Source organism: Paramormyrops kingsleyae, chromosome 7, assembly GCF_048594095.1.
Source record: "Paramormyrops kingsleyae isolate MSU_618 chromosome 7, PKINGS_0.4, whole genome shotgun sequence".
NCBI classification, from domain to species: Eukaryota; Metazoa; Chordata; class Actinopteri; order Osteoglossiformes; family Mormyridae; genus Paramormyrops; species Paramormyrops kingsleyae.
In genome coordinates, this window is record NC_132803.1 from 18,067,924 (window position 1) to 18,081,553 (window position 13,630).

The following is a 13,630-nucleotide window of genomic DNA, read 5'->3' on the forward strand; positions in this document are numbered from 1 at the left end:
ACTTAGTATTGCTCTGTTTCAAAATCCAGCCAACTCGGAATTGGTACTCAGGGCTCCCATGGCCAAACTGTAGAAACAAACCTCTGCGATCTGCATTCTTTACCTTGGTGGGAATAAAGAAGTTGCTGCAGTTGTTTTTTCTCTTGCTTCCTGAAGGGCAGTGAAGTGTCCCTGAAAACATTGAAAGATCACCCCGCCTGCAATGTACAGCAGAATTCACGATGAGTCAAACGCGGCAACTACGACACGGAGTAAAACATATCTGTGTTAAGCACGTGGCAAAAGTCACCCATTCATCTTCCAACCGAACAGGGTCGTGCGCTCAATAGCAACATTTAAAATTTATTATTCAGTCATTACTCCCTTTCAAAGTTTTATATTAATGCTTACATCTGGTAGTATAACGCTAGTTTTAGCAGTATTCTTCAAAGTAAACCAGTCCAACTACAAGCCCTTAAATAATGTTCTTAGAGTATACATTTTCTTCTTCATATATCACAGATTTTTGGCAATAATATACCCCACAAACAGTACCATCAACAAGCTACCCATAATGCATCTTTGTGCTAAAGGCAGCTTCTATAAATTCACTGTACAAGAAACTATATTGTATTTGGCAAAGCAATAAAAAACAAATTAAATCATCATTTGCTTCACTGCAGTCCACTTACGTTCAGTTCAAGTTGCTGTCTGACGTTTATTTAGTGTGTTAAATAGTTCAAAAATATTGCCAGATCTTTTTTGCACCTAGAAATAGTCATAATACCCACAAACCAGACATACATAGAAAACTAGGAGGGAAAGAACATCTGAGGTCCATTGATAAAATCATTGTTTTGAGAAGAACAGTTCCATTACAACATTCCTTTAAATAATCATAGAAGGGAGTCAGATCTACTGTCGCACTTCAAAAATGAACTAAAATGATTTTTCTCAGATTCATCCAGTCTCGTACAATTCAGGTTTTAGAAGTATCGTAAAAAGTTTCATTTAAAAAAAAGTACATAAAACCAAAGACTTTTTTGTAGTCACTTTGGAGCAAGCAACCGAAAAGAGCCTTTGTGCATCTCGACGAGAGGTTCTCTGTCCCATTCGCTTCAGAAGGGAGAGGATTGGAATACCTGATTGTGAGATCGCAGTGTGTTCAAAGGCTCCTCCTTGTATTGCTCTTTGATTACAGGCCTTTCCCGTCGTGCGTTAGACCACGGTGCTCGAGAGCGAAGCCTGGAAGGCTGATTTATTGAGGGTAAGGTGTAGACGTGTGTGTCGGGAAGGCAGGGAGCGGCTCTGGAGGTGCAGCTGTGGAAGTGCCGGCGTCCTCCCGTGGACAGACAACGCTGGCAGACACCTGTGGAGTCTCTTCCAGCCGTCCTGCTCTACCCTCCCTCAATCCCCTCCCCTCGTTCTCACAGCTCATGTCCAGTTTGTCACACAGGATGCAGCCTCTCCCATGGGAACCTCGAGAGGGGGAGTGAGACGGACGGCGACACAGTCTACGTCCTCATTGCCCCCTCTGTCATCTGCCCTACCTTGGCTTGATCATGTCAGTTGTAATGCAGAAATGAATAGAAGGATAAGAGAGACCCAGGTAAATAAATATATAAATAAATACATAAATATGCAAATACATAAATTCTCAACATCTTCAGGTGACACCTGATACACGTCATATCACCCTTTTGAAATGGAAGGATAAAGAAAGAAGACTATATTGGATATTTCTCAAGATGGAATACAACCCAACACAAGAAAAAAAATAGCTAAAGTTCATCAAGTGTCTGAAAAATAACTGCCTTCTGAATTAGTGGAAAAGAGATGATGGTAGGCAGGACTCAGTGGTGGGTACCTTGAGTTTGTTTACCGAGTGTTTCTGCACAACGTTGGCGTGTCGTTTTCCTGGCTGGGGCATTGGGGGTCTTTAGCTGCCTTCGATGAGCTTGGCCAAGTTGTCCCGCAGCTCTGTCAGCTCGAAGATCTTCCCATCCAGGATTTCCAGCAGGCTCTTGAGGTTCCTCCGGAAGGTCTCCTGCTCCAGCTGGCTGCTCTCCAAGCGCTTCTCCAGCTCGGTGAGTTGGCTCTCCAGGTCCTTGTTCCGTGTCTCTGTCTCCTGGGAGGCGGAAAGGTGTCACAGGCGGCAGAAGCTATGACAGGAATGTCTGAGGAGATCCTACCTGTCCGTCTGGCTAATTTGGTAGCAGCAGTTAAATGGCAGTAGTTGGACCAAAGCTGGACAACAGCTACATGTCACATGGTGTAACATACACTATGTGTGTGTGTTTATATATATATATATATATACACACACACGCAGACGCTCCTCTACTTACGAACGAGATACATTCCAAATGGCTGTTCGCAACTTGAAATGTTTGTAAGTCGTTATTCAACATCATTTTAAGGGTATACGCAAGTACTAAGAACTAGGATGCTGGGTGTACGCAGCACTCTTCGTTCGTATGTCTGAAAATTCATAAGTAGAGGAGCATCTGTATATACATAGTACTAGTCAAAACATCTACCCAAAGAAATGTTTATTTGTACTGTTCTCTACAATTTAGAATAAAGACATCAAGACCATAAAATAACTTTCTTTGTGCACTGACCAAAAAAAAGGATTTAAAAATATTAATTTTTGGGGGGGGGGGTAGCTCTGTGGGTTGTTGCTGGTTCAAATCCCTGGGTTGGCAGAGTGATCCCATCATTGGTCCCAATTGCTCCAGGGACTGGGTGACCCCACTGTCTCCTCTACACCAGTTTCATGAGGTGGCCTCCTGGGATGCTTTTCCAGCTGTCCTGAAGGAGGTCCACATATATACTGAGCACTTATTGGCCGCTTTTCTTTCACTCTCTGGTCAAACTCCTGCAAAAGCATTTCTACTGTGTTTAGGTCAGGTGGCCTGGTCATGTGATGCGACACTATCACTCTCCTTTGTAGGCGGCTTGGTGTGTCCAAACTTTTGACTAGTATTGTGTATGGCCGTATGTATATTATAGATGCAAATTAGCACACAAACTCCACACACACACAAGGGGAGGTGGGATTCAACCCCCCAAACCCTGGCAGTTTTTACATTACATATATCCACCCATAGTCCTTCCTATTTCTGCATATATAAATATTTTCACCGTGAAGCTGTATTGCTGGAAAAACACAGATGCATGCTCTGCAGTTTTTCCCCAGCGGAAATATGGGTTCACACTGCTAAGCAATTTGAAGCTAATCTCATGCACTGAAGACGCTCAGGCCAGGAGGGCATTCAAGTCGTGAGGATAGCATGGCACTCAGAGATGCTTATATTAGCAATAAATTCAGAATAATAAACCCTTGCCTGCAGTTTCTCAGTGAGGGAGTCTCTTTGAGCTTGTAGCTGGTTCGCATTTTCCACCTCCTCTTTCAACTTTTCAAGTTCCTGCAAGGACGTGAGAACAGATCAATTCCGTGGGCTGATCTAAAACACAACAGCCTAAATAAAATGTCACTTGTTCACTGCTCAAACTGGCCAATGTGACCATTGTTTTGATTGTCTTATTATAGTAGGTCTTCATACTTGGGAGTGTAATGTACACAAGACATTGATTAGCCAGGGGTGGAGAGTTCTGGTCCAGAAAGAAAAAATCCAGACCGACATTTTGTTTCAACAAACCAGCTGAATAATCTGTGACTGTGACTCTTTATACTCAACTGGCTGGTGGAAACAAAATGTTGGTCTGGAGTTTTACTTTCAGGACCTGAACTATCTACCTCTGTGGTTGTCTTTGGTTCTTCCGTTTGGCCAGAGTTCATACGGCTATTCAGACTCACCTTTTCCTTAGCCTTCAGCGTAGACTCCAGCTCCTCTATTGTTTGGTTGAGCTCAGTTTTATGAGACTTTATCACATTGGTTTGACCACTAACACACTCCAGCTCTGTGACCTAAGAACACACACAGACAGACACAAATTAACAGCTGATGTCCTGCTTTTTCCAAAACAAGAACTGGAGTGTATTTCATGCCCTCTTGTGGGAATATGTGCAGGCAAACAATGAAGATACTTTTAAGCTATAATTGGTTTTTTATTACCAGAATGAAATCCCGAACTGTTCAAATATCAAATATATATATATATTAACTGATTAACTGCCTCTAAAGCAAGAGAGACACACATCTGTGCTGTGGGAAGGAGAGGAGTCCCTGCTCCAATCGCCGTGTCTGTTCATGACGTGGGCGGCTGGGAGATGGAGGGCGGCACCGTCACCCCACACCTCCGGAGCCGCGGCTGTCATTCCTGCCTGCAGCCCTGCATGTGTGAAGTCTGCATGTCCTTCCCGTGTTTGTGTGAGTGTTCTATCACCATCCAAGAACGGGCAGATGACTGCATTGCCTTCAGTGAGTTAGTGTGTGCCCTGTCATCGACTGACATCCCAACCCGGGCTCCCCTGCCCTGTGGCCTCCAATTTTGGGGAGAGGCGTTGGGGTGCATGGCCCTGTACTGGATAATTAGTATGGATGGATTTACAATCACAGCTCTAAAACATGCCTTATTTGATTGCCAAATGAATGCACAGTAAATGAAATCCTTCACACTATGAAAGAAAATATACGTTCTATTTGTGTTACTTAACAGTGTGATTTTTTTGTTTTTTACTTTATGCTAATGGTTGGCAATAATATTTCCCAGAACACCAGTAGTAAAGGTGCTGCTTATCCGCAGACGATCTCTGCTCACTGTCACCCGTTCGGACGGCTCCCTCTTCTGCGCTTCAGCCGCAGTATTTGCTGAGTATTGCTGCCCACTTACCCGCTTGTGCAGCCTCTCAGCCTCCTCCTGATAGGCCGCCAGCTGCTGCTTCCACTGCTTGACGTTGGCTGTGGATTCCAGGAGCGCAGCCGTCAGCTTGGCGTTGTTGCCCTTCAGAGCCGCAAGCTCCGCCTCCCAGTGCTTGTTGATGGCAGCGCTGGAGAGACATTTCAGGCCTGTGAGACACTGCTTTACAGCACTCAAGAAAGTTCCATCCAAAAAAGTCCATCCGTCCATCCATCCATCCATCCATACATCCATCCTCTAACTGCTTTTCTAGGTCAAGGTTGCAAGGCAACTGGACAGTAAATAATGAGTAAATTATTTTGAATTCAAATTTCATTATATACTGAAATTGTGCTGGTCTAAGCAATTAAATATTCTTTATCCCCTCACTGGCCACATTATTAGGTATACCTGTTCAACTTTTTGTTGAAGTAAATATATAATCAGCCAATCGTATGTCAGCAGCACTATGTACTGTACACAATCATGCAGGTACTGGTCAACCGTTTCAGTTAATGGTCACATTGTACACCAGAATGAGGAAGGAAGGTGATTTTGGTGACTTGGAATATGGTGTGGTTGTTGGTGCCAGACAGGCTGGTATGAGTATTTCAGAATCTGCTGATCTACTGGGATTTTCACACACAGCCATGTCCAGGGTGTACAGAGAATGGGCCAAAAAGGAAAAACATCCAGTGAGTGGCGGTTCTCTGGGTGAAAATGCCTTGTCGATGGCAGAGGAGAGAGAAGAATGGCCAGACTGGATCAAGCTGGTAGAAAGGCAACAGACAGGCAACTCAATAACCACTCGTTACAACCAAGGTATGCAGAAGAGCATCTCCAAATGCACGACAGCTGAACCCTGAAGCAGATGGGCTACAGCAGCAGAAGACCACACTGGGTACCACTCCTGTCAGGAGGAAACTGAGGCTACAGTGGGCACGGCCAAATCAAAATTAGACAATGAAAGAATGAAAAAATGCTGCCTGTTCAAATGAGTCTTGATTTCTGCTGTGGCAGAGGGTCAGAATTTGGTGTAAACAACATGAAAGCATGGATCTATCCTGCCTTCCATCACCACATGACCACAGCCTACCTGAGTACTACTGCTGACCGTGTCCATCCCTGTATGACCGCAGCCTACCTGAGTACTGCTGCTGACTGTGTCCATCCCTTTACAACTACAATGTACCCAGAATGCTAATGGCTGCTTCCAGCTGGAATGGTTTCTTGAACATGACAATGAGTTCACTGCACTCAAATGGCCTCCACCGATGGGATGTGGTGGAATGGGAGATTCGCATCATGACTGTGCAGCAGACAAATCTGCAGTAACTGCATAATGCTATCATGTCGACAGGGACAGGAGCCTCTAAGGAGAAGTACCAAGTACCATGTTGAATCTAAGCCATGTAGAAATAAAACAGTTTCTGAAGGCAAAAGTGGATCCAACCCAGTACTAGCAAGGTATACCTACAGTGAGTGTATATCTTACATTATTAAATAAATAAAATTATTATTCAATTATCCATCTCAACATTTTCCATGTCTCCAAATGAACATACATGAACTCACATTCTTGATTTATAGACAAATTCCCATATACATACACAAAACCAATGTCTTGTTTCATCTGGATTTATATCTTATTTGACAAAGAGATATAGCAGATATGTAAAATGCTGTGTGAATGTTAAATTTATTTTTTATTACGACTTTGATGACGATCAGACCACATTTTATGCCATTCATAAATTCATTCATGCAGAAATATGGGTAATTCCAAAAAGGTTCACCTTTGTTTCTCTGTTTGACCTTCTATAATGTAGGTAAAGACCGAGGTATTACTGGTTTGAGGTGAACATAACTGCAGGTGCCAAAAGACAGAAAAAATCCACACTTGGACCCAAATACAAATCGTGGTTTTGAATCCTTTTGCCTTCTGGAGTGAAACCCAAATTCCAGCCAAGGTGTGAGGCAACCGTCTGCCTGAGCCAGTACTATCACTGTTTGACACTGGGAGACACATTCGATTTTTACAGATTTTATACTCAAATTCAGGACCTGCACCCTCAATAAAGAGAGCGATGGGGGTTTGCTGAGGGGCATCGGGATGACCCCGGGTAGGGGGGCACCTCGTGGGCACTTATTCTGTCGGGGTAACAACTGGCAACAGACTTCACACCAGCACCTTGAGAGCCACAAGGCAATTACAGAAAGCCCCTACAGTCAAGCTGAGCCAAAACTCACTCTGTGAAGGAAATTAACACACAGCCGAACTGCAGGTTGGCACTCTAAGCTGGAAACCTGAAATACCTTCAGCTAGCATTCCAGCCTCACCGCAAGGCAGGTGAAATTACATTAGGAGATAAAGCACAAGCAAAACACACACATGAACGTGATACTGCAAATATAAAATTCTGTCCTATAAATGGTTTATAGCTCCTTGTACAAACACTAGTCGTTACTAAGTTTAAGTGGCCTACTTCTGCCCTTTGTGTGGGTGTGATGTCCCCGAAACTCAGACGCTTCTTCTTTGATTACCTTTCTTTTGCTAAGCTACAGGACACTGGCCTAAGCTCTTAGCCCCTGAGTTATTCTGGGGGATGAGCCCGGTGAATGGCTCTGTAATTCATTTCCTGAAGTGGGCCGTTAAGAGGTCTTGGCTCCTTGAGGAGGTGGTAAAGTTAGTTCTTAGCTCTTGTACAGCAGGGGGCAGTATACACCCTCGAAATGGGTTGTGACCGACTGTTAATATCCATAATGGTATTAAGGTGAGACAGGCTCCTGCATGGGCATTTCATGAGTTCATGAGTTTTCGGTAAATGATTTATGCTTTAGTCCATGTTTCTGAGGCTAACATGATGACAGCAAGACAAAAAAATGAAACAAAAATGGATGGGATAGATCCCTCATTAATCACAAGACTTTCTAAATGAGACAATGAGCCCGTAACCACATCAACCACAGTTTTCAGAAATTAAAATATGAACAGTACAAACCCTGCTGTGTTTTACCATTTGTGGTGAGGTCACCGCAATGTGTCGACCACACTGAGACTGTTAATTCCACCTCCTGCTCTAAAGCCACGAGCTTTGGCAAGCAAAGGTCTGTAAAAATAATTTTGTGGAGTCTCTCTGTGTCAGTGTCAGGCACCATGGACTGTATGGATAGTTGCAAACGAATTAAATCATGTAAGAAGTAAAACAACTATAATATTTGCCAATGCAATTAATAATCCAATATTCATTACATCAGTCTTTCCCAATCTTGCCCATGGGGGCCCATAGATGGTCCATGGTTTTGCACCTGTAGGGAGCTGGGAGGGAGCAAAAACAGGGACTGTCTATGGGTCCCTGAGGACTGGATTGAGAAATACTGTATTAAAGAAAGAAAAACAGCAAATTATGTACAAACTCCAGGGTCTGGAATGTTATGAGAGCAGGTATTAAAAGGTGACACTCTACTGATATTTTCAAATATCTGACCTAAAAGTCAGCCTGTTAGCCGAACACCTGACTGAGTAAACGCCGCAGAACACTGTCTCGGGACATTTCTCCTGCCTCCGAACATAAAGTTTAGCTTCTGAAACGTTTTCATGGAGGCATGGCAAAAAGTTACTGCCTGACATTAATCACAGTAGACTTCCCAGCCGTCATGAATAAATGATCAGAATTACCTCCCACACATACTGCCCCTGCCCGCCTGCCAGGCGGTTCAGTAATTACCCCCCCCCACGTTACTCACCATGTGACTGCCTCCTCTGAGCCCTACATGGAGAGACATTCAATTGCCGTGCTCGATACCCCCCCCCCCCCGTCTCCTCCTCCTCCTCCTCTCATGGCCCCCGCGGTGCATTCGCGTCATTGACGGGAGCCCCATCCCACACAGCGGAACCCACGGACGGACCGGGCCGCTGACGTGACAGCGGGCGTTACTGCTGCACTTTAAAAAGCCCCGCGCCGGCGGGAGAGAGTGAGCAGTAGTGAGAGGGAGTGAGAGAGAGAGAGCGTGCACATGGGCGCTCTGGCCGCTTGCTGACCGACCGCGGCTCTCACTCTCACCGGCTTTCAGGACGGGGAGCCCTCGGTGGGGTGGCTCGCGAGGCCGGGCGCCTCATTTAGGTAAGTGACTTTTAATTACATTTGCCAAGCTCAGTACCACTTATGCGGAATAATGGATGCCTCTGAGTGCAGTGCCGTGATTCAGTGCCTTCTTCCTAAAGTGTTCTATTTACACTGATGTCCTCTGTGTTTGCAGCCCAAGGCACAAAGCCCTGGCATCCCATCATTATTGATCATGTTCTGTAATGACGTACGGAACAGAGTGATCGCTCGGGGTCCCAGAAAGCTTCGCTTTTTCCTGCCACTTAGGATGTTAATATTTGAGTGCATCCAGACTAACAGAATGCAGATCTGTGACTGTAACTGCATATATGCTCAACAATGACTATGAGTTATTATGTTAATATCTATAATTTACTATTTAAAAGGGATTTAGGAGAACGATTGGAATATTCAGAATTAAACTGTTTTTTTTTTTCCTGCGTGTGTATTTAGTTACAGGAGAATCATTGAATCATTTATCATGTCAGCTTGACAGTCATGAATTCTGTCTGTTCTGTAGGTGAATCCAGGTAAAGCTGCTTTGGTAAATTGGAACTCGAACCATTTCTATGCTACTGTACTTCCTTAATTACTTCTCAGTTTTACTCACTCTGCATTTTTTCTAGAGCTTCCACTTTTAATTATAAAAAAATATTTTAAAATTTTTTTACTTGTATATTTGATCCCTATCCTAATGCATTGCTATAATAATACTGAAATCAGAAGCATCAAAACAGGCAATGTGTTTCCGTGTTGCTTTTCACTGATTGACATCACAGACTCATTTTCAGGTCACAGGGGCTGTACTCAGTTTCAGAACTGGCAGCTCCATATCCGGATCACTGACTGCAGAGGTCATCAAAGTGGAAATTATGAGTAATTAAGATGTGCTGTTGCCCCCTACAGCCAACAGCAGTGTGCCAGTTCAAGTACGAGATAGGGCACCTGAGGTATAGAACCCAATCTGTGAAAGCTGCTCAGAATAAAACTTTGGTGAAGCATCTGAAGAGAATGTTGTAGCTATTCTTTAGATCAGGGGTGTTGTTAAGTCTGATCACTCGGAGCTATAGCCCTGAGTATTTTAGCCCCGATGCCAATCTTAGGTCAAGTCCCAGGTGAACTTGACTTTGCCCCTGATCTTTTCAATAGCTAGAATCTCCCCTGGGTGGGCCACCCTGATCCTGGAGTGATGGTATCCAGCAGGCTTTCTGTCCTACCTGATGAGTTGCTATCTGCCTGAGGTCAGGTGTGGTTCATCAGAGACCAGCTAGGAGAGAGAACCTACTGGATACTGGCACTCCAGGACCAGGGTGGCCCACCCCTGGGTTAGGTGATTTGATAAATGAAAACCTATAAGGTTAGATGTGTGAAAAGAGACAAGCTGGAGAAGTTCTCCAAGGTGCCCTGTTATAAAATAATACACGGATGCCATCACATCCTATAAAACTATAAAACGAAATCCCACACAGAAGACAGACTGCACTGATATCATCACACCAGATGCCTCAAAGAACCCCAAAGCTCCTGAACCAAAACAGAGAACAATCTGAAAATACTCTTAGGGTATGAATCTCCAGTAATTCAACCAAGTTTTTAAAACACATCTCACTCTGCACATGAGAACAAAACCCTTTGCCCCTAAAAAGAACCCATGCAAATAAAAACATGGCAAATCCTCACTACTTACTCAAACATCATCAAAACCTCATTAACGAAGGTGAGGTCAGACATCTTGACAGCACCATCCCACAGAAATCAGATGACGTCAACCACTGAGACATCAGCATATGTCACGCATCTGCACCACAGAGCCGGAAGCATCTTCAAAGCCATTATAACGGAGGCTGCTGAGGCGAAAATCTCCGAGGCAACATCTTAATCTAATCTGCCCACCTCTTTCCTGATCCTATTGTGTTTCCTCCCAGTTGGAAGGAAATGGAATCTAATGTTAAGCAGTATAGTGAGGGGAAATTTGGATTGATAGCCTTTGTCTTTCATTTCTGACTGCCTCCATTCGCTCTTTAGTGGATCTCACAGCACCTGTGAAAGCACAACGCATGCAAGTAGAGGACAAAAGCCTTAAATTCTCCATGGTGCATCCAAGCCCCTGCAGCGGTTGTGATATATTCAAACAGCCAGTACACTTGCCTGTGATAAAATCTATCATAGATCTGAACCTTTAGATGTCAGAAGGACTATGCTATAATCAATTACTTAATAGGAATAATATTTTGGTTTAGTTTTTAATCGTAAGAATGTAAACAAATGCAAAAATTAAAGAATATTTTGGTTTTAATTGAATTTGATGCCACTGGGGGGCACCATCTCAGCCTTAAATTGCATCTTGACAGTCAGAATAACAGGCAGCGCCTGTGTGCATCTCCCGGCTTTGCGTAAGTGCATTGCCGAGCATTCCCAAGCTACGCGGCATCTCCGCCGAGCCGGTGGGCGAAGGTGACATGCGGGAGAAGGGAAATCACCACCTCCAGCCGCCGCTGGGACAGGAATAGGGTACGCCTGCCCCTTCCTACGTCTCCACATCAAGTCCTCCGTGCGCTGCCTGCTCCAGCATCTAGCGTCAGCACCCAGCCTGACGGAGAGCTGCACCAGTGCTCCCAGCACGTCACAGAGCTTCAGCCGTCTTTATTCTATCCAACATCTTTCACTCTAGTTTGCACGTTATTTTGTTAATTGAGTGTATCTGGTCTCCGTGCAGGAAACTATCAAATAAAGTCAACGACCGACTTAAGACTGTCAATGTTATTTGTATTTAGGTGTGTTTTGAAAATTGTATTGACTGGACCTGTCCATCTCCTTCATTTAAGACATACATGAAGAAATTTCTGCATAACATAAATCTGGCTGTATTTGGCCTTTCGTCATACTGTATGCCTGTTTAATCGGTAACATCTGAGGCGGCACAAGTAACTTAGTAAGTCAGTTACTACTCATAAATACAATAACTGCATGTAATACATGAACAATTAACAAACGGGATCAGTACGTAACTAAGACTTAGTTTCTGGTTAATTAACACATGTGAAGTAAGAGTATATTAGTACATTATTTGTGCCCTCAAGTAAAATGTTACAGTTGAATCATCATAAATTGGGATGTTTGCATTCATTATGTGGCATGTAGAAGTAATTTGAAATACAATGAATATTGACAATAGATTAAACTATCCTTCCATCTTACTTTGGGAAAACAGAGACTTTCCCAAGAACCATAGGGGACACCCTGGATGGGATGCCAGTCCATCACAGGGTACGAGGCAGGGGACACCCTGGATGGGATCCCAGTCCATCACAGGGTACGAGGTAGGGGACACTCTGTATGGGATGCCAGTCCATCACAGGGCACAGGGCAGGGGACACCCTGGATGGGATGCCAGTCCATCACAGGGCACAGGGCAGGGGACACCCTGGATGGGATGCCAGTCCATCACAGGGTACGAGGCAGGGGACACCCTGGATGGGATGCCAGTCCATCACAGGGCACAGGGCAGGGGACACCCTGGATGGGATGCCAGTCCATCACAGGGTACGAGGTAGGGGACACCCTGGATGGGATGCCAGTCCATCACAGGGTACGAGGCAGGGGACACCCTGGATGGGATGCCAGTCCATCACAGGGCACAGGGCAGGGGACACTCTGGAAGGGATGCCAGTCCATCACAGGGTACGAGGTAGGGGACACCCTGGATGGGATGCCAGTCCATCACAGGGTACGAGGCAGGGGACACTCTGGGCGGGACGCCAGTCCATCACAGGGCACGAGGCAGGGGACACCCTGGATGGGATGCCAGTCCATCACAGGGCACAAAGCAGGGGACACCCTGGATGGGATGCCAGTCCATCACAGGGTACGAGGCAGGGGACACCCAGGATGGGATGCCAGTCCATCACAGGGCACGAGGCAGGGGACACCCAGGATGGGATGCCAGTCCATTACAGGCCACACACAATATGGTCGATATAGAGATGTCAGTCTGCCACTCTGCATGCCTTTGGACTGTATGCCTGGTGCATCATAGGGATGAACATGCAAGCTCGACAGACAGAGAGGGATGGGGGTGTGGATCCTCTTCTCTGGAAGTGTGAGAGGGCAGCAGATGCCCCTAAGCAGTGATGCTTCTCAACATAAATCACTGCTACGTCTGAACACACATATCAATACTCAATTTCTTCATGTTTTTTTTAATAGAAATGTTTTCTTATTTTTAAACATAAAATACTTCACAACCACGAATTAGAGAGCAACACCACAAGGTCAAGTATAAAGGTATCATTCAGATTATCACAAACAATGTCAATGTAATCAAGCACCAAAATACTGTAAACAACACAAGGCATCAAGTGTTTAAAAATACATTTTAAGTGGAGACAAAATACAATAACGTACCAAAATACACATCTGAACCCAATTATAAAATTTGAAAGATTAACAAGAACAGAGGTAAAAAAGTGACCAGTATTATGCATCACTCAATTTAACTGTATTATCAAACAATCTACACATAGAATCCTCAACAATTTAAAACATTGAAAAATTATTTTTTAACTGTTTTTTGTTAAACAGAATGAATCAAGGAATGAAAATTTGATATTAAAAAGTAGATTAGAATGAAGAGCTGGTTTGGAGAAGAGACACTTGATGACCCATCCTCATTATATTTTTGTCTAAAAGGAGTAGACTCGAAAAGTTTTATAGAGTTGTCTGAAAAAGAGCACAGGAGA

At 44.3% G+C, this 13,630-nt stretch overlaps 1 protein-coding gene across 8 annotated transcripts in view; it reads right to left on the reverse strand.

Moving 5' to 3' along the window:
• Window positions 1-13,630, reverse strand: part of LOC111849875 (homer scaffold protein 1) — a 60,386-nt gene that overhangs the window by 9,349 nt on the left and 37,407 nt on the right. For 3 of the 8 annotated variants that reach the window (XM_023823158.1, XM_023823157.1, XM_023823156.2), the window contains exons 7-10: window positions 4,780-4,936; window positions 3,803-3,913; window positions 3,330-3,410; window positions 330-2,107 (exon numbers count right to left, since the gene is read on the reverse strand). In XM_023823158.1, the coding sequence (XP_023678926.1) occupies window positions 1,919-2,107; window positions 3,330-3,410; window positions 3,803-3,913; window positions 4,780-4,936 (538 nt within the window). In that variant the 3' untranslated portion in view covers window positions 330-1,918. Of the gene's footprint in view, window positions 1-103; window positions 198-329; window positions 2,108-3,329; window positions 3,411-3,802; window positions 3,914-4,779; window positions 4,937-13,630 lie in introns of those variants that run through there. The other 5 variants (XR_002839652.2, XR_002839653.1, XR_002839651.1 and 2 more) reach the window with 5 other exon arrangements.